Source organism: Achroia grisella, unplaced genomic scaffold (assembly GCF_030625045.1).
Source record: "Achroia grisella isolate CSIRO2021 unplaced genomic scaffold, CSIRO_AGI_Agris_v1 utg478, whole genome shotgun sequence".
NCBI lineage: Eukaryota > Metazoa > Arthropoda > Insecta > Lepidoptera > Pyralidae > Achroia > Achroia grisella.
In genome coordinates, this window is record NW_026712882.1 from 607540 (window position 1) to 634435 (window position 26896).

At 33.1% G+C, this 26896-nt stretch overlaps 2 protein-coding genes across 2 annotated transcripts in view; one reads left to right on the top strand and one right to left on the bottom strand.

The window, feature by feature from the left end:
• The window catches only part of LOC131845634 (protein FAM166B-like), a 31594-nt gene extending 18241 nt beyond the window's left edge, over positions 1 to 13353 (bottom strand). Inside the window, exon 1 of the mRNA XM_059194720.1 lies at positions 13210 to 13353. Coding sequence (XP_059050703.1) covers positions 13210 to 13280 — 71 coding nt within the window. The 5' untranslated portion in view covers positions 13281 to 13353. The remainder of the gene's footprint in view (positions 1 to 13209) is intronic.
• A 744-nt stretch (positions 13354 to 14097) lies between these two features.
• On the top strand, positions 14098 to 22647 carry LOC131845643 (drebrin-like protein). Its single transcript, XM_059194728.1, has 9 exons — positions 14098 to 14276; positions 14647 to 14818; positions 16985 to 17222; positions 19081 to 19178; positions 19490 to 19569; positions 19710 to 19868; positions 20399 to 21015; positions 21425 to 21523; positions 21976 to 22647. The coding sequence occupies exons 1-9, from the start codon at positions 14194 to 14196 to the stop codon at positions 22125 to 22127; spliced, it is 1698 nt and encodes a 565-aa protein (XP_059050711.1). The 5' UTR covers positions 14098 to 14193; the 3' UTR covers positions 22128 to 22647.
• Positions 22648 to 26896: the final 4249 nt, after the last annotated feature.

The window sequence follows — 26896 nt, forward strand, 5'->3', positions numbered from 1 at the left end:
AAATCTAAAAATATAAAAATTACTCGCTAAAGCTAATTAAATTATATTTTTATCAAAGCATGAATGACCAATGTAGAGTTAATGTTAATACTTGACAATAAATGGCTTTAGAAACTATAAAGCATAATAATTTAATACATTTGGAGTGTAATTTATTACGGTACTTGTGAGTGACGTCACAGGAACTAGTAGCAAGCTAATAAGTACTTATAATGGTTAATGAAATAAACATACCAACAGTATAACGACCGCAGTACTGTAGAAACAAACGATTAGGTCCGTTAACAGTTTAACGTTATTGTGCATGTCACGCTACCGAATTGTCGAGTTCGAGAAATAATTATTTATAATTAGGATATTTTTAATCGAGAATTAGTATGATTTTATTCAATCTAGATTTGTAATGGAACAGCTTATGATATCTTTCAAAAGGAACTAACGAGAGACTTTGTGTAACGTCGTCTCTGTAGGTATCTTATTTCACATATTCCTGCTATAAGCTGATGATGAGCTTGATTTACAAATTGTCTTTCAATATGAAAGGTGAGATCCAAATAAGAGAGAGCAGTTACAAAAATATGGAGGCATAATAGTTTAGTGACGAAAAATTCTATCATCCTACTTTTTCTATACATTTCCGTACATCTCTATTCTTCTCTTTCTTCTTCAAGAACCACTCCTATTGTAGGTTGAACATTATGGTAGTTTTAATATTTGAAGGTGCTACTCTAAAGAGTAATGTAAGATATAAGAAACAATTTCCGCAAGTTCTTCTGTCAGGAATGTCGCCTCCTGCCGGCACTTATTTTTCCAGCAATCTTCCCCTAGATCATCAGCTGGATTAGGATACTTCTATACTAATACTTCGTAACGCCAAATATTCTATAAATATTTTACTACGGTCGTAATTATAATCATATACCAGTGTCACAATAAAAAAAAAAAGAATTACTGCCATGTGTCCCTTATGCTTGAACATTTTTGTGTACGTACAATATTTTTTGTGGATGCGGACATAATGTTGGTTTGTGCTAACAAAATACACTTGCGAAGCACTATTGTTAGATGGCAGGATGAGGGCAAAGTAAGGACATTTAGACGATGTTGAAATTCATAACGTACGTAACTACGATGATTTCAGACTTCTCTAAGATTCTCAGCTTGTTTATCTTAGCCGGACAAGGTACTTTGTCAGCAATGGGATCATTAGTTACTATCACTAACAACCCCCGCCTCCTGCAATGTTTGTTACGTAAATCGATTAAATTGGAGCAGGCACCTGTGTATATTTTCGTATTGAATGAGTCAATTGTCGTCATGTTTAGTTTCAAGGTTTAATATTAAACGCAGAACCGAATTTTTTTCGGTAATGTATATCTCGCATGTTTTTTGTTAATCACTGTTAGGAGACGTCTTCCCAATGAAAAAAATATTTTCGTGGTAAGATAATGGTACCTAGGTAAAAAACAGACGTCCAATAAATTTATCTACATTACCTTGAAATTATTTAGTCTTTACATTTGAGTTATTTTCGTAATTTGTAAGAAAGTTACAGAAATTTCTACAAAGAACAAATATTTAGAGTTATTATGAAAAAAATATAGAATTATGTTTTTTTACAGAACTGTTTTTCTAATAGAGATTCACCAGGAATTATCTACGAAGGATCCAAGACGATGGTATATTGCTGTATAAACACTTACCCATTACAATAATCAATGCCTCTTTCAAACACAAACAAACTTTTCGAAAGGTAGGATACACGCTTATAACACTTGACTATAGCACTATCTACTCCGTAAAGGGAGTTGAAGTGAAGACAAATATGTAGATGTAACTCTTCAACTGTCAACGGGAAAATAACTCATTATTCATACATGAAAGTAAGTGAAAATAAGAGATGCATAGCTTACATTAACAACGAGTTATGTTACATATTCATATCAAACACTAGCGACCTTCCCTTGCTTCGCATGGAATAAGATGTTTTCCTGCGATAAAATTAACTATCTAAAACTAACTAAAGAACCTATTTTATTACCTTTAATAATAGAAATGTATGCAGATTTCCATACAGTTGTGAAGCATTTTACTTTGTGAATGCAATTCTAAAAACTATTGTTGTGACTTTTGTTTTCCTAATAAGGATATGACATATTTTTTTTATATTAGTAACGTCTAGTCATTCTGCTGTTACAATTTTATTATATGTATTAATTTCACTGAAGCTAGACACTCTTAACTCTAAAACAAAGGAGTCCTGCAGGACTATTACAGGCTTGTAGAGACGTTAATATGTAGGTATAAGTTGAGGTCCGTAGTTCTATTCTTGGTTAGACCTCAACTGAAACAAAATAAATTTATCTAAATTGGTACCGAAAATAGATTAGTACTTTCCTATACAGATGAACATTGTAAACTTATTTATAAACAACGCGGACATTGTATTCGTACCTAAGACCAAAAATCTGTACAAACCAGTACTGACATCACGTCATCATATGACACCCGTCATACTCCTCATACGTTGTCAATCTGATTAAGATATTATGTACCACTACCCTGTAATTTTACTGCCACATCTCACCCTCCAATAGAACAATAATTTGCAAAGAAAATGAAATAGGTAAGCGGTGAGACACAGGTATCCATGCAGACGATTTTGTAAAAAAGTCTAATTATCGTATGGTTTATTGTTTCTGCGCCAAGGTTATATTAATTTAGTTATTTATACGCGATAGATAGACTACAAGAACTCATTCAACCGTGTAGTTTGTGAGAACAACGGTATCAGATTTCGCTATCGATGACAGATACCTATTGTTTTCCTATGGCGCTAACTATAATACTTTGCCATAGACTAAGACTGTTATAAATGGTTCTATGTTATGACTTTCACCTAATGATATAATCCCGTGATAATAAACAAAGAGAATGTTTGAATAAATTCTAAAAGAAATTTCTAAAATCGACTTTAGCTATTTTTTTGTGATTTGGAATTAAGTCAAGATCTAGTTGGTGCCATAAAAGTTTGTAGATATAGATTGATCATATATGTACCTGTGACTAAATCTTTTTAAAAATGGAAGTGCAATAAAAGCTATTTTATTACGAGCAGAAAAATATACGAGCATATCAATAAAGTTTTATTATAATAACCACTTCGTTTAATAAATAATTATTATTATAATATAAGAGTATAGAGTTAAAGCGTAAAACGCTTCATGACTCGAAAGACATGAACTGTACATTTTTTTAAATACAAAATTAGAACATGTGGACAAAACTGTAATGTCTGATTACGGAATGGTGCACCCGCCTGCACTAACCGTACACGCTGCCGGACCACCAGTGGAGGTAAAAAGACGTGTGTGAGGTCGGGTCAGTTAGATCATAGTGGCAAATTCACCAGGAATTTAACGTGATGCTTTACAGGGGGAACCGCGTGGAGGTCTACCTGATATGATACATTGCTAATAATTGGTTTATTGATCCACATTACTAATCCCCTTCTCCCGAATAAAATTTTCTTATAAAAATACAGAATAGCAGAGAAACTTCTTTTTTTTTAATCGACTGGAAATTTTAAACATTATTTTCATGGTTCTATAGACCATGAAAATAATGTTTAAATTTTAAAAAACTATTTTGCTGTTCTCACTCTTAATATAGTAGGTGTCTACATGTTCATATTTAATTGTTTCTTAATGTGTACAGGTCACCTTATTCTCACCATTAAACAATCATAGAGTATATTATTAGATGAAAAAGGCTATAGCAACGTCGCGGTATAGGTAGATATATATATTCCATCACGGCTATTAGCATAGGTCGGGTAGTCAGAGGCTTCGCAACTGGTCAACTTAACACATGTCAATATTCTGCTTATAATATACATACCAATATATGAATCTGAAGTGGTATTTATTAGGCGCGTCTTCTGCCGTCTTTCGGGTTAATTTTTAATTTGATATCGGTGTTTCCATCAACGGACTGTTAGTCAGAGATATAAAGGGACAGTTTTTTTAGTGTCAACGAGAATTGAATTCAAGACCTTTTAATTTAAGTGAGGGTAGTAAACTACTAGGTCATGACCCTTTCGCCATCAAAATCTTGACCTAAATATCGCTACTCTACTTATGGTGGTCATAAAATATGTAGATACGTACATATAGCTTCCGTTGCATGTCTAAAGGTTAAAATAGTCTGTAGAATTCATGACAGAAGCCTTGTTCATTTCGTTCATTAATTTCAGTGGAACTTATTAAGTGAGCTGTTGGCTTGCATTCTTGTAACATTGTTAGTAGGTGTAGTGTTCACTTATTTGTTATTTATGTCTTCTTGTATGTAAGTTGTTATCGACGTAATATCGGCTCGTTAGCCATAGCTCCACGTCTTTACTCCGCGGCGCTTGCGCAGGGAATCCCTTCCCTCTTGCGCACGGCGGTACGTGTACGCTCGGCTCGAGACGATAGATAATAAACTGCTAGTGTTTCCACATACACTACATCTCTCTCCTTTTTAAGTTTATTTTCTTTTCAAGCATGAATCAATCCACTCTATTAGGTATTTGTTCCTTGGAGGCATGTGTGCTACGTTACACCGATAGTGGACTCATTTTGACACTATACTGCCACACATAAGCCGAATGCCTCTAGTGCGATTGGCCTTTCCAGCGTAACCAGCACCGTGATTTTTCCTCCTCTTTTGAATATAAATTACATTTATATATTAACTCCAATTTACTCTCTGTTTCACATACTTCACCTTTCTTCTTTTATATTTGTTTTCATATAATCGTTATTCCACTTTGTTATTGTATAATATTATGTAAGATTAGTATAAAGCACTTCTGAAAAATGTTGTAAGTTTATGACCAGAATATCTCTATCACAGTAGTCACTACTTTATATTTTGTAGGTTTAAGGTAAATACTTATATTTTTTTTCCATTATATCTGTCTCATACAATGTGTTATTTACATGTAGTATTTTTCTTTATCATGTACATTTGAAAACTGATTATCTAAAACATAATCTGGAATTTCTTCAAAACTCCCCACTATTTATACCAGAATATTATTATTATATCAAGAGTTGCATCAACAATTGCAAACGACTTTCCACTATATTCTGTCTACACATCTGATATCAGTCCATGTAGTATTAATTGGGTATAACTATAACCATTCTTCATCGTACAAAATTATCTCCCTGATCACCTGCATTAATTCAGTGCTAAAATATTAGGAAAGGTTATCAGACCAGTCTTTGAGCGATCGACATATACCACATATATCACCACAGCGACTCTACGTACTCCAGCAATCGTCAATTATATTAGTTATAGAAATTATATTTTCGACCAAAATTAATTTGTGTCCTTATGACTTTTGATTTATTATATTTTACTGAATCCGCTCCATTTCACTCCGATAATTAATATGCATTAAAACTGGCAATTTTTTATTACTTATATTCAACCGCAATTTAATGCAACATTCTATCAATTTACACTTTAATGAATAGGACACCATTCATCAATACACAATACAATGCTTGATGACCCCGCCAAAGACAATTTAACAAAACTGGACGTTAATACGCAATTTAATGCTTAACGACCCAGCCAACGCAATTTAATGCAACCTGTCCGCCAATACGCAATTTAATGCTTGACGGCCCAGTTCAACGCAATTTAATGCAATCTGTCCATCAGTTCGCAATTTAATGCCTGATGGCCCAGCCAACGCAATTTAATGCAACCTGTCCGCCAATACGCAATTTAATGCTTGACGGCCCAGTCCAACGCAATTTAATGCAATCTGTCCATCAGTTCGCAATTTAATGCCTGATGGCCCAGCCAACGCAATTTAATGCAATCTGTCCATCAGTTCGCAATTTAATGCCTGATGGCCCAGCCAACGCAATTTAATGCAATCTGTCCATCAGTTCGCAATTTAATGCCTGATGGCCCAGCCAACGCAATTTAATGCAACCTGTCCGTCAATACGCAATTTAATGCTTGACGGCCCAGTCTACCTTACCTCTGTAGCTCCTTTTTTAGAATATCAATGCCATTGTCACCGTCATTATAACTCCATTGAACTTCTTAATTCATCCTCTTTAAGTATTGGTTATTAGTATTATGCTCATTGTTTTTCTTCCTTTGCTAATTTCTTTAAGGTCATCCGAGCCAATAGTCAATTTATAAGCAAATCATGGACTCCTGCAAAACACCAAATTTTATAATTATAAGACAATTAAACGCCACTCTTATCCATTTAATTTTCACAAAATATACATTTATGACTACTAATATTAAACATATTTCAGATTTATTTACTCCACAAGAATGTCCAGTAAATAATTCTAATCTAAAGTATAGGAATACTAATAGTATCCTCAGAACCACTTTTTTTCCAATAATGTATCGTTAGTAATTGTTACTGTCATGCATCATGGTTTACATTATTATCTAGTAATAATAATAATAATTGTGCAGCCATAATATAACGCACCTCATTCACAATAATATACCTCGTATATAACGACTTCCTTGATTTAACTAATTCTTTGTAATCCCTTGGATTTTCCATAAGAATCGATGTAAAATATACCTTTACATTGCGACATTATCATTATTTTTCTTTTTAATTTGGAAAAACACCTCTTTCTAAGGAATTTTCTTAACCCAAAACCTTTATATAATGTTCCCACCAATGGTATGACTCTAACTCTACTTATCTCTTATCTCATAAAATGTGATTCATGTCAGGACATGTTTCGACGTACTTATGTTCGTAGAACAATAATTGTTGTTCGATGGAAAGTAATGTAAAGTTTTGTAAACACTGCTGCTCGTCACTATTATTAAAGATTCAAGTTGAAATAGCTTACGACAGTTTTTTTTTACCTTTTTATAACGAAGTTTAGACCAACGTACCTTCAACATAATAAATCTCAGTTCAACGAATTACTTGATATACTATATATATATATATTTTTTTTTCGATTTGTTTTATCGAGGTTGCACTGTAGTACGTATGTAAAAGTTAAAACACGCTAATTTGTCTAAGCTACCCTGCAATGCGGCCAAAGTATTTAGAGAGCGACCAACACCAGTACTATGACGATAAACAAATACATGTATATATTTTACAACTACTACAATGAAGTAGGTATCATTTCCTATTAGCTATCTCAAAACTCAAAACCACATTAATACACTTATTTCGCGTATCGCAACACTACACAACTCCAGCCGCAACTGGATTAACTGTCAATTAAAAATGACTCCCCATCGCTCCAACATCCCCGTCACATTCATATAAAACAGCTGTCAGCGCTGTCTGCATGTGATCACAAAACAAATTCTAACTCCATTCCACAGCTACTAAATGCGGTACATTAATGCAATTATGGCTATTATTCCTATTATTTATTCAAGCTTCTTTAAATAAAGAATATTCATAATCTATTCCATGTTCCCGAAACTTCAAAGAATATAAAAAACATTTTTTTTTTCCACTCTAATAACCCCTTCACTCATCCGCATAATGCATTAGGCGAGTAGGTACAATAATTCAGAACTTAATAGTAGTTCTATTTCATGTAACCATTATTGAGCAATTTCTAATTTACTGGTATTTTTAAATTAGAGAGAATCTTAAATATGTTTCCATAAAGACATACTCACCACCACTGTACTATACTATAGCTTATTATTAAAAGTTAATCACTGTCATTGCTGTAAAAATAATAGAATAATTCTATATACATACATAATTCGGTATCCTTTTTCTCGTTCCAGTGTTACTGACTATAGAAACCACATACCGCATACAGAAACAGCACTCCTGTACCTTACATCCGACCATAACTAGCGACACACTTCCTCGCAATATAATAGTCGGCATCTCAACCTCTTGAATACGTGGTTTTTTGTTTTTCTTCAACAAATTCATTAGACACTAAATTCACCAAACCAAAAGATTGCCTTCTAGGTCGCAAGTGTAGATGCGCGCTTCATTTTAACACAAAGCACAAATTGTTAAAAATATGCCAGACAAGTAGATAGGCACCTTGCACTATACAACATGTATAGTAGACCCCAACATAATGTATCAAACTAATAATTAATCTACATTTAAAACCTTCCTATGCAAAACAATTGCAATTCCCACCGGCATCCATTGGAAAGCTCACTAATAATTATTATTTATAAATTATATAATCCAAAAGCCAAATCCAATCCAAATAAAAACATTTTAACCACACTACTTCGCGGCTCTGCTCGAATACCAGAATAAAATAGTCTGCAGGTATTCCGAACAACTCATCCGCATCGAAATGTATGGGACACTGTTACCCAGATACTTCAACACTTGCAATCAATTAAGGCAAATATAAATATTGTCCACCAAGCACTGCTCAAACCGTGTGTGTCACCCCACCTTAGATTTTACTATTGTTGTTTTGTATATAATACCCAACATCAGTACTATAATGCAGGTACAATTGTCAGCTCACCATCATTTGTAATAATATCGTATCACCCGACAACATCGTAATATTATCCCGTACCAAATGTAATATTAGGTTATCATGTGATCATTACAGTTAGAAAGAGGAACTTTAGACCACTTCCATTTGCAGCAATACTCTAAAAGAAAATAGTGACATTTGAACACTAGTCACCACCTCTGTATAAATACAATAAGGCGGCCCTATTGCCAAAAGTAATTAAAGTGCATCGACACCTAGAAAAGATAAAGCAAAACAAACGTGTCGTCCGCACAGTGCTCTATTATACTTCATACCCACAGGTCTATTGCATCACGTAATATGATGTCCCACTAAACATCTCACCGTCACCGTCCCCTCATGAAACGAACATGCAGCGGCAACTACAATCATTACCGATTTTTTATTTCAACACGGAAATACGGAAGGGGGAATGGGATTGTTAAAATAATCCCACTGCTAACATTGTATCACGCCAGAGGGACCTCCACGCGGCTCCCCCCAGAAACCATCGTGACAAATTAACACGAACCCACCACGACGGGCCAACCGATCCTATCCCCCCCGCTCATTCTACCATACTTCATCAGTGCCACGCCAGCGCAGGCAGTACACCATTATCATACATTAAAAATAATAAATCACGGATATACGTAAACATATTACTACAATGATTATTAATACGACTATTCCTACCAGCTAGAGACACTATAGGTATAGCAAGTACAATTTATAATTAGGTACCTACTTACTTGGCGCAAATCGATCGTAAACCGATGTTACCCAGCTATTGTTTTTTCTGTATAGGTCTATATAATTCGCTCCCCGTGCGGCCCCACCATAATCCTTCTAAATTTGTAATTACTCCGTACCCGTAGGTATATGTATATCTTATTAAATGATTTTGTACTTATCTTTATTTATATCCATTTTGCCTCGTCGCCACATGTAGTGTTCACTTATTTGTTATTTATGTCTTCTTGTATGTAAGTTGTTATCGACGTAATATCGGCTCGTTAGCCATAGCTCCACGTCTTTACTCCGCGGCGCTTGCGCAGGGAATCCCTTCCCTCTTGCGCACGGCGGTACGTGTACGCTCGGCTCGAGACGATAGATAATAAACTGCTAGTGTTTCCACATACACTACAGTAGGTGTATTATATGTATATTCTGTGGGATTAAAGTTTACGATAATGAACTTAACTACGTATGACACCTGTATGTAGTAAAATATATAATTTATGAAATGTTCTCTATTTGTTTATGCATAATACACGCTAATTTCAGAAACACTCGGATTTAATTACTGTATTATTGGTAGCTTTCAGCGCCATTTATGATTTTTTCATTTCTGTTGGTTCGAAAAACAAAAAAGTAGGAATTCATATTTTTATAAGAGATGATAATGGATGTTATTAAAAGAAAAATGCGGTAATGGTTTACAATGGCGAGGCACCAGTGGAGGATAATAAGGTTGGCATGAGGTCCCTTTGTGGAAAATTCACAAGGAACTTGACCTATGATTTCCAGGGGGAACTGCGGGGAACTCATCCTGACATGGTACATCGCTAGCAATGGGGTCATTAGTCCATATTACCAATGTTACTAACAAACCCGTTCACTCAACCCCTAGTTATTTTAATATCATGTGTTAGAAGTAGACACAAGTATGTTAATAAAACTTTATATCTTATAGTGACGTACGCGCATATACCGTGTCAGTGTGATAATAGTAGGCAGCGATAGTAGGATGACAATGATTTGTCATCATTTCCTTCTTTACGTAATAGTATAAATGTGAAAGTCAGTTCGTTTGGTATCAGTTCGTATGGCGCACAACTCAATGAAAAATTGATATGGAATACAATAAATTGATATTTCGGGTAATTACGTTAATCGCCATCTTGATCAGGTGGATAAATGGCGGACCCCTGCCATGCGAAATACGTTAATGGTATTTCCGAACGGATACGATATTAAACTTTCAAGAAAATAGGACTAACTTGAAATTTTGCAAGGTATTTAACAATTTTACAAAAAAGGGAAAGTGTTCATGGGCGGCAGTAATCACTTACCATCGGGCAAGCGCGCGAAGTCGCTGGTAAAGACTAGGTATGAGAGAAATATAGTATTTTCACTCGGATATGGGAATACATAAACATTTATCTACTTCGTATAATTCGTTCATTGGAAAGACTAGTGAACCCCACAAAAGTCTGTGCAGCCTGGAGAAATACATATGTTCCATGTCTGCCGGTGAAAGCTGCATAATTCAAATGATAGGTATGTTGTATTTACAGAGTTAAAAAATAAAAAATATATAAGAATACAAAATTATTTGTGGTTCACTTTCAAATAACGAGTCATTTGTTACCTGATTTCTATTTACCGTAATTATGTATAAGACTCGTGTAAGTTAAAAATTTACGATATGTTACATTGAGAATCTCTGTGTGTTTGTGGCCATAAAGTGTAGGTATAACTAATGACTCAACAGTTTCGGTTCAATCCCTTGTAATAGGGTATCCGCAGAATATTTTGTGATCTATCACTGATGTAACGGCCCACAAACTATGCTCGTTTATCAAAACAAAAGAATAGACACGGAAGACCATCGCATTTTATTACTCCACTGTAATTAGATGAGGAAGTGAGATTACGGAACGATGTAATGGGAAAATCGAGTATTGTAAACAAATCACGACACGAGATCGCAAGGTGTCATTACGTATTTACGTATATTCAAATTACCTATGCATTCGGTATTGTTTGACATGCTAGTTTGTAATTATTTGAGTTATGACCTGTCATGGAGATCACCGTTTTTTCACCTAAATTCGACAGAAATATTTTCGTGTTTCTGTGAGTATGACAGTTATTCAGTAAAAATATATTTGTAAGCGTCATATTATGTTCTCTTCGATTGTGGTAATCTATGATAGGTACGAAATTTATAAACATAAGTGCTTCCTTTTATATACCTATATATGTATTAATATTCCATTTTATATTTTGCACCATTACTCTATATTTGCAGAGGTCCGATCAAGTCCTTGCTTGCTTCTCTGCCCCTAGGGAGAGCGAGTCTAATAGGAGAGACCGCTTGTCTCTGGGGAATTAACTGCATTAGTATTAATACCAAAATTCTAGGTGGATTCTCTACGATGTTTTAAGTACCCTAATATCGTACTCATTTCTGTATACTGCTGGTTAAGCGAGTTGAAAAACTTATATTTCTTTGCCTATATTACTTGCTCCCAGTGGCCTAATTATACTCTGTGGCAAATTCGTCGAATGGGGTTATATATTTATCAAACATAGCTTCACGTTGTATGGACGATAGATGTATATAGGGTTTATATGTAAGATGAATTCAACAACGAATAAAATTCATAAGTTATAATTATAAATTATCTGTACTTACTTATAATATAGATAGGGCTTCAAAACCAGTGGAACGTGCCAATACCTACATATTAAAATTCTACGTGTATCTATAGGTATACACGTAAAAAAGACATTTTAAATTGATATTAAAGCATAAAAAATTATTAAAATGAGAAAAGAGTCTGTAAACGTAAAGTTCTTTTAGTAGGTATATTGTATAAGTAATACTTAAATGTTAACAAAATTATTAGATTTTTTGTGCTCATAGCCGGGCCCGTGGTATTATGCGCACTTTGACACAACAGTGTTACATCACTGTTTGCTAACCATACCAATCAACCATAACCCCGAACCAATTTAACTCAACGTCGTCGGTCTCGGTGCACTTGTTATTATCTCTTTAAGGTCTTCGTTGTGACAAATGACAATTCTTGGTAATATTGTAATATATTTATAGACTGTAATGTCTATACTAAATTCTAGTCTATATTGATATTATTTGTATTTTATTTTTGTGTGTGTATTTTGTGTGGGCTAGTAAGCTTGATAATAAATAAATAATAATTATTATAAATGTACTCTATGATAGCAAGAAGAAGAGATTAAACCAAAACGAAGTATTATTTTTAGCAGTTTACATAATATATTTTTTTATTAACATATGTGTTACTTATTTTTCACAGTGCTACCTAAACCATTCATATAATTTTCATAAAGGTTTTAATCGATTTTTTATTACAGTCCGAGTAATAGTTATAGCTTATATTTTATACGAACAAAATCAATGCAACGATTGTTTTAAAAGAGTGGACCCTAATATTTCGTATTCGAGTACTCAACCGGTGTTGAACTTACGACCATAGACTTGTGACTGGGGATAGTAAACAGTCACTGACAGAGTCATGATGCTCTTTTGTTATTTCACAGAACAGTAATTTTTAATCGTATGCCACCACAGTAGTATATACAAAAAAGAAAAAATATATGTAGTATTTATTTTTATAAAATAGTTTTACTATGTCTATAATCTTGAACCTGCCTATAATAATTCTTCATGTCTCAACCACAGTTTAAATGGTTTAAGTATTTTCAAATAGTTTTTTGTTCTTATATTAAAATGACATAATACCTATATGTGTCCTATTCTCATTTTATACGCCACAATAAAAAAAAAACCATACATTCATCTTCGTGTCAATGACACAATAAGTTAAATGGGCACCCTTGCTTATCGCAATTTCCCGAATTCTTATGAACCCCAATTTGTATTGTGTTTATTAACTGTTAATCCACTCACCCTGGTATGAAGGAGCCGTTGGTCTGCTTCATGTAACCCTGTCGTTCGCGCCCACTAACATCAACCCACATGTTATTCAATGTTTATTATTATTTGTGTCAACGTAAACATGCCATCATGTTGCCGCTAACATCGCGCTAGCCCGCCAAGGGTTCGGTGTTGACTGCCGCGGCAGATGAAAGTAGGTACACGCAACACCCGAGGGCTATAAACTTTGAATGCGCGCGCAACACATAAAACTTTGTGAGAAAAATTGCATTATTGTTATAGAAGGAGTTTGTTTATTCGATTGTAGAAATGTAAAACCCAGCCAACCAACAACAATGTAGGAAAATTTTGATATCTATGTGGTGATGTCTTAAAAGTGCAATTTGTCATAACTCAACAAATATACAGCAGAAGGTAAACTTAAGATAAAAATTTATATAATATATCAATGTCGCCCTGATAGTCAGTTAAATGTAATTTATATGAGGAGACCTTACCCAGTGCGACAGTGAAGGCCTATTATAATAATGTAGTTTTTTAAATAGTTTGTATACTAATGATACATCGTTGTGATATTGATATACTTCAATTTTTATAATACTTAAAAACATATCACCTCTCTTTGATATCGGTCAATACAGTATTACCAGCATTAAATTAGAACATACTAAATTTTAGGGTATATCGGTTTAATACAAATGATTTTGTTAACCCTATACTCATTGGATCCTATAAATTAGGACACCTAGAACAAAACAAATTTCGTTCAATTTTCTTTAATACCGAAAGCATGCAAATCGTGTGTAGCGCCTTTTTGAATTCAATTTTGATTTAATGCAATGGCAACTCCATTTAGCATACGTCATTCAAACATCACAAATTGTGTAAATAATCTGTGGTTTAATTGTTGTGAGTCAAGCTCTCGTCGGTGTATGATAGCTATTAGCTTTCATATCTCCGTTTTTGCTAGAAATTTCAGTTAACAAATAATGTAAAATGGCTATAAACTTAGACAGACATAGGGAGGCGTTACTTGCTGCATGGAAAGATGTCCTGGATGAGAAAACTGAGACTGACTGGTACGTTTTGCTTTCCTTGCTTCGTGGTGCCGACCTACTTGAGGACGGAATTAACATTAAACAGGCAATAGAGCATCTCCTGATTAAATAAGCACTTTATATTCATTACCTTGGCATGCGCCTGGCTGCCTTATGAGTAATAATTCAAAACAATTGTCCAAGAAACTGTTAATGTCTCGTTTTTGGTGAAGATAAAAATCTGTACTATGTAACCGACTCGAGTGAGAATTTTTGATTCTGCTGACATAAAGTTATGTGAAACAATTTATTTCTGTAATAAAATATACCTAGAACTTAAGTATCTACTTACTTATTTAGTTTATAAATTATTGTAATGTGTATTCTATTAAAAAAATATATTTAATTGCAGGGCTTTGTTTGGATATGATGGTTTAACGAACGACCTAAAATTCATCAGTAAAGGGGATGGCGGTCTGATGGAACTCATTGATGATTTCAATAGTGGTAAAATTCAGTATGCATTCTTAAAGGTGGATGTTCCAAATGGTAGCATATCTAAGTATGTGCTTATCAACTGGCAGGTATGTCTCCTAACTGATAAGATAGAATCCATAGGTATTGTCTATACACACTTCTTACACCAGCTTCTTAATTATTATATTTTTCATCTTATCTTTTCTATTCAAAGTAAATAAACCTATTTATCAATTGAAGTTAACACAATCAGTTTATTGTTTCCTATTTCAATTTAATAGCATATTATCATGATTAGTTCTGATATGGGCGTAAAATTACTCTATATCAATTATGCATTTTCTGAAAAAAATAATACTACTTACTACTAGAAGAATAATAAAATCTGTATTTTTTGATACTACATTTTACCTCTAAAATTGTCTCTTTTTTAGATAACAGAAAATCCCCATAATTCATCAATTTTCGTTACAAATTTCATGAAAATCTGTTCAGCTATTTAGATATGTGATAGGAAACACATTTAAAGACAGATCTTTTAAATTTATAATATTAGTATGAGTCCTATTAAGCTCTTAATCTTTTGTCTCATATTTTTCTATTACTCAGGATTGAGTTGGAAACTCATTTGTTTGTTAGAAGAGTAAATCTTCAAAATAATCAAGTAATAAAAAAAAATATTGAGGATAATTTCATAATTTATGTCATATGTGTATTAAGGAATAAACTTTCCTGTTTACTTTGTATATAGGATAACAGTAAGTAATTTTGGCTCAGTTTCCTTCTGAATGTAGTTACATACACGCAATATTATATAAATTTTTAAACAGAATAATATCCTTTTCTTGCTGATATTTACAAGAAGTTTGATGAATTGTGAATTTCTACTATATTTTTAACTTTATTTTTTCTATATTTCAAAATGTAAACTACATATGTCAGACAGCACACAACACCTGGTTTGGCACAGACATCCTTGGGGAATAAGAACATGACGGTTGTTATACTTCCACTATTATTTTCTTTAAGGAACAATTACTAAGCTACCAACATCCAATAAATAGACAATAATCAAAACAAATCGGAATATCTTTATTCATATAGGTCTATTACAGACTCTTATGATATGTCAGATCTACTATCAGTTCAGACTACTTTCGATCTGAGAAGAACTGACAAGAGACTTATATTCTTTTCAAATGAGCTTGTATATAATAAAAATAGTCTTTGTTTGAATCTTCATGTGTACGATATTTCTGAAATATGACAACATTTACAATAGTATAAAACTGTGAATGTGATGAATATGAGCAAAGGATGTTCATATTCCTCATTAATATATTCCAAGTTTATATAATTCTAAATTAAATGTTATGATATTACAGTCTAATAGAATTTACAAAAGTTACAATTTGAATTTACTAAAAGAGATAAGATAATAAAGTTAAAAACATATAGCTGGTTTGCTAATCTTAGTAATAATTAATATATTATTATTGTTTTTTTTCCTGTGTTCATCTTGCAATCAGTTGAAGACTAGAGTCGCGGGTAGAGTGTGATTTCCAGTAGAATCATCAGTCTTTTTATGTGGTCTTGAATAGTCATTGGGTTTCAGTGACTTATGCCTTTTAAGGCGACATATATATGTTGGAGACTATCAGTTGGTTGGCCAGCACATTGGGATGACTTATGAGCTGTCTCTTGTATTTAGAGCAGCACTGCTTTTAACACAGTAGCCCAAGACACTGTGTTTATATTGAAATACTCATGAGCCTCAGATGGTTTTGCAAACTTGCATTATTAAGCTGCTTCAAGATATTATTTTGAGCCCTTTACAGTTGAACCCTATAATTGAATGCTATAGGTCCAAATTAGTTTTAATATAGAATGGTAGTGAAGTTTCTAGTCAAGGGATGATTTAGTATTGGGGGATTGCGGGGGACTTTTTGTCCCATTAACCTAAGAAAGTATTCCCTTAAAGTATCAAAATAAAAACAGCAAAAAGTATTCAGGATACAGATATCTTTATTACAAAGATTTTTGGGAGAATTTGAACACTCAAGCTATTGCTATTTAGTCTTTTATGAAAGACTAGCTGTACCTGCGACTTCGTCCGTATGGAATTTAACAAAAAAGTTTTGAATTTTTCTAAAATAAAAGTAGCCTAAGTTACTCCATTACATCAGCTATCTGCCAATAAAAGTCCCGTCAAAATTGGTCCAGCTATTTCGGAGCAATATTGTAGGTATTGCTAAATAAATCTCTTTTTTAAGGGCGAAGGTGCTCCAACGGTCCGCAAGGGAACCTGTGCAAACCACATCAAGCATGTTGCTCAGTTTTTCACTGGCTTCCATATGACAATGCATGCGCGGACAGAAGACGACCTTGATGAGAAGGTTATATTGGATAAGTTGGCTAAAGCCGGATCGTCGTTCAATTTTAAAACCAGCAGGCAAGAAGAGTTGCCACCTAGCGGGCCTGTTGGTACTGTTTATAAAAAAGTGAATCCAGGTAAATTAATATTACATATTATAATAATATCCCTGAATAATTCACACAGCGCTATCTAGTCCCATGGGAAGCAGAGCTTGTGTTGTGGGCAGGGGAGCGTAGGGTACAGTGGATCACGTGTCACAGTGGGTACTTTGCCATTTAATAAAAAAAACTTGATTATCTCATTACTAAGTATTTGTAAAGCTATTTTTGCAATGTTGTTTCAATCTTAAATAAATCTTCTAGGTTTTCATTAAGCCACTGATTAATCTGGGATAGAAAAAGTGAAATTATAGCACTTGTAAAAAAAAGTACCCAACGCTCTTACTAGATAACTGATATAAATATTTTTACTATTTTTGTTGTGATACATATATAAAATACATAGAAACCACCGAAACAATCATACTCATAAATACAAATATTTGTACCGTGAGAGGAATCGAAACTGCGACCATCGGATTGCTAAACCGCTAGAACACCATCACCATAGATCTATTACCATTACCACAAGTCATTGTGGATCTACTAATGGGTACAGGTATTTCCTCATAAAAGTCGCATGACAATTAGCATGCTAGCGAGCGAGTTTTAGTTCATGTTTTCCTGAGAAGCAAAACCAATGGTGCTTAGTACTAGATAAGGCCCCGCAATAATTTTTATATTTATATTGCCTTTGCCTTTGTACCTGTGACCTGCCGATAGCTGTGGGTTCGATTCCCGCATTTTGTGCGGGAATTTTCATCCTCATCACCGTTTGTACAAAAAAGGATGATTAGGATGAAATAGTAATCCCGGGCACCAAAGCCCATCCCTCGTGATACTGATCAATTTTTAACAAAAACGAATTGTACATTTTAAACTCAATTGATCACGTGACCGAGCATTTTATATCAAACTTATTGTCAATTTTCCACTTTTCTTGAGAAAATATATTTAATTTCATAAATACTGTCTAAGTAAACTTTCGGATTACTTAGTTACGGCTCGGTAGTAGCAGTAGCTCACGGCTAAACCTGCGTAATATTAAATGTTTATAAATAAATTTATATGGCTATATAATGCCTATTTTAAGGTCTCACCTCTTTTTGAGCCCAATAAGTTCGAGGTAGTAAACCACCAGATTAGGACGCGTTCATTCGACGTTGTACGTAGCAATTTAATCAAGCTGTGCCTATTACCGATGCAAATGGTTCCGTGTGCTAATAAATTCATTAGTTTATTGTTTTGAAACATTAGCAATAACAATTGCGATGTCGGTTTGTTTATCGATTGTATGCAATTTTTAAACGCAAACATTCGTCACGAGAAGCCCTGTTCGTAGCTAGAGTATTGTTGCTGTATATAAAAATGTATTCTGTGTTTATTTCAAAGTAATTAGTTATTAAATTATGTCATCTGTGAAAGTGTCTGAAGTGATTAGAAGGCAGAGGAGTCGTTTAAGAAGAGGTTAGTTAGTGGTTATTAAATGTGTTTTTAAAGGACTTTGAATGACAAGCGAGTTGCGACACTAATGTGGTAAACCTTATATGTGGTTTCGATTAACTTTAAACAGCAGCAGCTTTTATTTTTTTTTGGATAACTGAAATGGTAAATTGGCCTATGTTCCACTACTAGCTGTGCGAAAAATGCCAATGAACAAATTCACATTCTACACAGATATATCCATATAGCTCGAACATATAACCGCTCACGGAATCCTGGCCTCTCAAGATATACAATTTTTTGGAAAAGTAACGTCGCTTTAAGTTGCCTGGGAAAGTAGCCTTGCTTCTGATTTGATTGACTTAATAGTCTTGGTTCTACACTTATTTGTATACACGTAGTGCAATTTTATATACAAACATTTTATATACAAATTTTGTTTTTGTTGTAGTTCAAGAAATTAATTCAAAGGAAAGGGATCAGTTTTGGTTGAAAGAGGAGCAAGAGGAAAAAAAGCGAGTAGAAGCTGAGAGGAAAAGGAGGGAAGAAGTGAGCAAATTTTCATATCTTTGCTGTTTATATTTAGGAAATAAATGGAGTAAAACTTTTTAATTTACTTTTGAAAGTTTTGTTTTCTAGTATTGTTTGGAATTTATTTTTTGTAAAATTTATTGTGTGTAGAAAATGTTGCTCATGGTTGGATATAGAATTATAACATAGCACACAAACTGCCAATAATGAGTCAATTAGCACTAAAAAGTTGAGTAGAAAATTTTGATCCTAATTACAGTTTATAAAATTATTTTTTCTAAGTCAGAATTTAATTTATTGTATGTAAAAATCCCGTAACTTTGTTATAGGAGAAAAGGAAAGCTGAGGAAGATGTCAGGAAGAGAGATGAACTGGAAGCGGCAAAGCGAGCACAGACAGAGCAGCAAAAGTGAGTAATAATGAACTTTTATAAATTAATACTCATGGTAAGCAGTAACTCTCACCTATTTAATAATGTTATCTTCTGAAACTCGTATTACCATTGCGTTGTCATTCCTGACGACTAAGATGCCTCTTATCGATTTGCAGTACGATTGCGGCGCCGGGTGCTGTTGGTGCGGGTGCTGGTGCCAGTGATGCTGTACGGCGGCAGCGGTCAGCGGAGGCTCGGCAGTTAATCGGCGCCTCCACGTCAGCCGCCCGCGCTATGTTCCAACAGAACCTCGCGCAGGGACAGATGGCTAACAGGTAAACATGTGCACTCAACGCGACTTGACTTGAGACTTGCTACTCTGCTAAAAAGTTCAAGGGCTATACATAAATTAAGTTTTATTTATAGTTACATATTATGTTTCGTGTTCTATGTAAGGTTTTGAATTTGTATGACGTCACAAAATTTTGTATCCCTCTCACGCATTCCCTCTCTCTTCTTCAATGTCATACTTTGGACCGCCTTTATACTAGTGGGTACATAGAGTAGTATCATTTATGGAGAGAGCATAAGCTATAGCGAAGATACTATAAAGTAAATACTGTGGTCATGAATTTAAAAATTAAAAAACAGGTAGAAACCTGTAAGCTAATCACGTAAATGATAAAGTATAAAATCCGTTATGAGAATGAACTTTATACATTATTATTTCTCAGTTTAAAAATAAATATGCTGCAGTACAGATAAAAGTACTGGGACAATCTGAACATGCTCAACGACTTATTTTGTAAAATGTATAGATAAATTCTTTCATACACTATTAAAATATAATACCGACGGTTTTCAGGTCGAACACAAGTGTGCCAGAGAAACCAGTCCGTAGCTCAGTGATAGCACAACGCATAAACACATTTAGTCAACCGCAAAACGCTTCGCCAACTCCGACCTCGCCCCCTGTGCGGTCTCCGTCTAAAGTCGAAACGAAGTCGACACTACAAGAAGAACCCGTCGAATCAACCAAAACAAGCCCGTTAAAGAATATAGACAAAATAAAAATGAGTCTAGAAAGTCCTTCGCAGATACAATACGAGCCTATCATAGATCCCTCAGCCGATCTGAGTCCAAGTACAGAGAATGAGCCGGGATCGTTCAGCGCCATAAACTATTCGGAATACAAACAAAACGAGAATACATACAGAGATATAGAAGCTGACTCGTTGAAGCAGAGCGAGCCGATGATAAAACAGAATATTCTAGAGAATGATATGTTCGATGCGTCATATTCTAGTTCGAACGAGAATGATGATGATGACAGTGATAACAAGTTCAGTACGATCAAACGGTCGCCGTATAGTAAGAATAATATTGCGGAGGAAAACGAACGATCGGAACTCAGCAGGCAGAATACAGTTATAGAGAACGTCAATTATAAGAAAGAACAGAATGGCACTACCACTTATGAAGGTACTACATATATTTATAAATTATATTCTATAAGTTTGACGATTAAAAAGCATACCTATTACTACAGTGCTATTTATGAAACTGAACAATATTCCCAGATTAGACATTAGATTCCAAACAGCATAATTGAAAACATTTTTAGTATTAAAAATTCAAAATTTATGTTTTGATATCCACTCGACTGAGTGCATATCTAAATTCCATATGTATTGTGGCATTCATCTTGGTGTCTCAAAAATAATTTTGTATATATTTATGATGTTAATATTCCTAATCAAAATTGTAAACCAAATGGATTACAATTTTATTTATTCTCCATCTTGAGATACAATTAATAATTTAAGTATTTTTATCGTGTTATAAATTACTCTTTTTTTTGTTTCTCAATCATAGTCGATTTGCGTTACAGATGTATCTCCAGAAGCTGTAGAGGACGAAGGCACAATATACGAGGATCTAGATGAAGATCCTGGACTAACGGCAAGAGCGCTATACGACTATCAAGCCGGTATGTATATAGCTATAAATAAAATCCTCCCTTGATTATTTAATAATGTCATTCATAGTATTGTATGTGGTATCTCTTAAATTTACTGCAAATTGTTTTATTATTTCTGCCGTTCAAATAGGCTATAAAGTTCAAACTTGTGGCGACGTGGTGGGCCGAGTCTTTGTGTTCCCTCTAATGTGATTGAGTGCAGTGATGGCTGTCTCATCCATCATACTCGTTAACGGGTGCTGCAGGTCTACAAATACTAATTTGACTATTTGCCTTTGACACAATTAGCATAGCATATGCTGGTGGTCACTCTATTATCCCAAATTTGTATTTAAAAATTAATCTGTATTATTGTAAACATGTACAACCATATTAGAAATGAATAAGAATTTATAAATAAATTACAAGTCTTGTAATTTTACAGCCATATCTTACCCTGATTGTATAAATTTAATTTTTAGCGGACGAATCTGAGATTACATTTGACCCCGGCGACATCATCACGCACATCGAGCAGATCGACGCCGGCTGGTGGCAAGGTCTCGGGCCCCACGGTGTTTTTGGTCTGTTCCCTGCCAATTACGTGGAATTGCTACCTTGTCATCCACGCTAATTAGATACCCTATTCACAGTGGTAGCTTGCTCACTGATAACCATTTTGTATTTATTAGGACAAGTTTACGTAATCTTTTTGCGGTACCAAAATTTCAAACATCTTGTGTAATCACCTTCCAGAAATAGTATTTCCGAACAGATACGATATTGAAACCTTCAAGAAAAGAGGTTGTTCTTAAATAGTCGGCAACACACTTACAACTCCTTTGGTGTTGTAGGTGCTCATTGGCGGCGGTAATTACTTACCATCAGGTGAACCGGAAGCTCGTTTGTGCCCTATGCTATAAAAAATCATTTGGTCACTGTAATCACCAGCGCTGTAAATCGGTGCTCACAAGTCGATTGTTTTTTTTTGTGGCAAGATTTTGAGACATTAACAGGTTTTGGGGCTGCAAAATGGTCAATGTATAAACAAGATATAATTACTACTTACATGTACAGTAACGTGTAATGACGTAAGGAATTTATATGTATAATACAATGTTTAACTTTGGCGGCGTTCACGTCAATTCTCTAACGAAATTTTCTTTTAGAAAACGTAATTAGTCCATTATTTTATAATTTGGTAAATGGCGAAAATATAAATTAAAGTATTATATTATTCCATATTAAACTCGACTAGCTTTAACCTATTATGATGGGTTTATTTTCCAATGGACCAATAAACCAACAGAAAAAAGTGACAATATTTTTTTTATGTTGATGAAGCAACTTTCAAGAATTAAATTTTTTTTGGTAAAACTGCTGCCAACGTAGTATGTTTAAAAAGTTTTTAGAGCTCAAATGTACAACGATTTAGGAGTTGACATTTCGTTTAATTATAAGCATACGTTAATGCTTTTTCCCTTTTAGTCATTAGAGGTACCGTCTAATAAACCGCCTGCCTCAATTGTCAATAATTTGGCTCAAAGTGCTTTTTTAAAGGCTATTTTTACTTTTTATATTTAGTATTATAATTTTAGAAATTAATGGTTGTTTACCGGTTGGGTTAATTTTTAAACAGATTATTTTAAAAGACATGTATAGTGTTCAGTATGGGTGGAAATTGTCATATTAGGCCTATATTTGAATAAAGTTGCTTAGCTGAATTGTTTTACTGATATAAACAAATGAGAGTTTAATAAAGACTACTTGTTCATAAAAATAGAAATATAATATAGTCGAAAACTATAGAACTCACTTTTTTTTCAATAAAAAGATTGTTCGAGAAAAAAGAGAAGCAAACAGTTAAAAAGCTAATAGAAAATTTTGTTCTAATGCAATAGAAAGTTAAATTCTTTATTCTTGAAAACAAAAAAGCTGTAAAATGTGATGAATTTTATTTTGCTTTTGTAATATGTAATATATTTAATTCTGCATTAAAAACCAAAAGATCGGGACCACAAGTGTACATCCTTATATAATAAAGGTAATATGTTTTAGATTATTTGAGTAGTCTTTTTATTGTATTTTTTATGAAAGGCCTAACCATTGACACATCTTATTTTAGCTGGAATTTTGTTCTATAATGAATTGTCCATATTTCTTATTTTATATTACATTCTCTTTTAATATAAGTTTAATTTTATAATAATAACATGAATGTGAGAGAAGTTAGTAATAAGGAAGGTGAATATTAGATACAAAAAATTGTTAATAATAGTGATAATGTAAATTAAAATTTATTTTTCTTTACTTATTCCATATTATTATATGATAGGCATAAATAATGTGACATAATTCAAACTGCTTATGTATTATTTAATTTTAGACCTTATTTATTTTGAATTCAAGGACTAAAACCTAAGTCAAAATATTATTATAACAATGTGTTGTGATTGTTTATCGACTCACGAGCCATGAATAAACAAAATTCTAGTTTCCATTAGTTTGTTACTGGGATGTATCAGTTTTGATAATTCACCAGTAACTTAAATTGAATTTAGTTGTTATTAATTGATATAATCGGGGTTTTATCACCCTGATAGGGATGAATTGTATAAATTAATTTATTGATAATCCGTTGTTAAGGTTTCATTCCGAGTTAGCCACGTTTATAAAGTAAATGGCAAAAATACAGCTATAACATTTAATTTTAATATTCAATTCAAATGAATTTTATTATTTTAGGGCTCTAAAATCTCGCTGCATCGGAGATGTGGCCTACTTTGCCCCAATTTACAAATGAATATTCAAATTCGAAATGAATTTGAACCAAACTTTGGGTGTTATGGTGCAGTGAGATTTTGGCTCTGTAAACATGTCCTAAATATCCTTATATAACCTTGACATATATAATACACAGCTTGAAAAGCTGTATGTTCATATTTTCGAACTTGTAGATCAAAACAGACATAGTTGATGTAGAAAGCAATTTTATATATTTTAACTTTATTAATTTAAATTACTTATTGTTCATACGATTTGCGTTGTCTATTCACATTTATACTGAATTTCATTTTTTGCCGTTCGGAGAAAGTTCTGGCAATGCCATACAATGTAGACACCTAGAAACAGTATATATAGTTTCATTAGAATTACAATTAAAGCTAAGTGATTCGAAGTTTTCTGAAAAAAAAGTAAAAATTCCATCTTTCGCCAGATTTATATAGCACTAGGTACATAAGTATACTTACAAAGTGTTTTTGTTATTGCGAATAGGGTGACTATGGCTTACAAAAACGGGGAAGTTAATTTCTAATAACTGTTTATATAAATAGCCTTCCTCCGTATATATAAAGTAATAAAGTATTATTAAAGATTTTAATATCAGTCGAAGAGCCCTCTTAACTATTATACCACATTTTTTCCGCACGGTAAAAGAAGTCGATAGATATATCGTAATTGTGTTTAAATATTATTGGACTGCTTTAATTTTAATAGACTGCGTATTATTAATGCTTTTTAGCGGTACTTAGTTTATGTTACTTATTTATTCAGATTGGTTGAGAGCACGATGGAATGTTATTATTAATCAATGAAATTTAGTTATTTACAGCTTTTTATGTCTTCAATTGACAAACAATATTTGTTGTTTAATATAGAAATAAATTATTATATTGTATGAAATGTATGTAAATTGTAGCTTAGTATTATACATACATGTCAATGAATAAGTGTTATGTATTTGTTGCTATTACATTATGTAGCGGACATATGCATTTATTTTGAATGTTTTAATGATTATACATTATGCTCAATATTTTCAATTCAGAATTTAAGTTCTATATTACCTGTTAATGTGTAGTTAGTGCCAATGTATTTGACAACTTTTGTATGTTATATACAAACCTTAATAGTAGCCTAATCATCCCAGATTTTCGTTCTCTTTTGTATTGATTGAATGTTTACATAGTTACAGTGTGACAGCAATATACGTACGTATTCAATATATATATATATATATATATAATATACGTACTCATAAGATGAGTACATGTTATGAGTATGTATCTTATATTCGGTGATTATTTTCCGAAATGAAAATATCTGAATTGTATCTAAATTATTATTATTCCTATTTCGTAAATAATACACATGGAAATTAAACGCGACATACGGGGTGACGACAACTAGGCTTGGTTCTCTCAAAATTAATATAACATATTAATTTTGAGAGGGCATACAATTTCAGCAATTAGCAGATGACATTTGCATTTGCATTTTCTGGGTCTTGCCCTGAGTACCGCCATGGTCAGGTGAAAGATAATTGAACACTTATATATATTTATAAACATGACCGTTGATAAAATTTCTATTAATTTTAGTGTATGTAATTAGTTGTAAAATTAGTTAACTGAACTTAATTAACATTGCATGTTGTTAGTATCGGACAATTATGTTGTGTAAGTATCACAGACTAGATGAGACCAGTGCATCCACTTATATAAAAAAGTACTACGTGTAATAACAAACACAGAGTATAATAATATGCATTTAGATCAATTGTTTATATGCGATATGCCTAAACATGTCTAAAGAATGTATACACAATGCATTTTAATTGTACTGTAGTCACCTGTATAGCTAAAGTCAAAATAATTGTCAGTAATTCACTCTATGTAAGTTTCTCTTAAATTCAGTTATCTAATTATACGGCTATAATATAAAAACTAACATATATTGCACATATTTCATTTATGTAAATAATTATCTATTGTAGTATGTTATATATCCAAATTATTAGTCATTTTAAGGTCGATAGAGAGTGGATGTGCCCCAATAATAGTAAGACTAAGCTTTGCCTTTACCCTTCTATACATAATAGTGGTAAGTGAGACGTATTTTTCCTATTGTGTTGACACATGTATGTTCTCCAAGAAGTTTAAATCATATGGAATCTTGTTTTATGAATATAGAATTGATAGCGTTAAATTTGAACGTGATATGTCAAATTTCATTGTTAATGGAGAATAGTTTGCTATTGTTGTCATCTCCTTTTAACTTTGCTAATTACGATTGGACGAGGGTGATAGAGTGTAGGACAAAAAAGTTCAAATTTATCGGCTATAATATTATGTTCACCATCCATTTGATTAAAGCTACTAGATATTCTCATACTGTGACATACCTGTATAATTGCAATATAATTTTATGTATGGTGCTCCATTTTTGTATAATTTTACATTTGTATCCTACTATAATATTTTCGAATAAACAAGTCATAGATTCCAGAAACTATTGTAGTTTCATTAAAAATGTATTATATATTAGTAATCTTTATTTACCCCATCTCCACTCCATATATTACTGTCTGTGCTGTCTATTATTAGATTTAGAAAAACTTTG

Coding starts and splice junctions, on each gene's coding strand:
- LOC131845643 (XM_059194728.1), top strand. CDS start 14,194: ATGGCTATAAACTTAGACAGACATAGGGAGGCGTTACTTGCTGCATGG. Junction 14,277..14,646: donor GAGAAAACTGAGACTGACTG/GTACGTTTTGCT, acceptor ATTTAATTGCAG/GGCTTTGTTTGGATATGATG. Junction 19,179..19,489: donor AGAGGAAAAGGAGGGAAGAA/GTGAGCAAATTT, acceptor ACTTTGTTATAG/GAGAAAAGGAAAGCTGAGGA.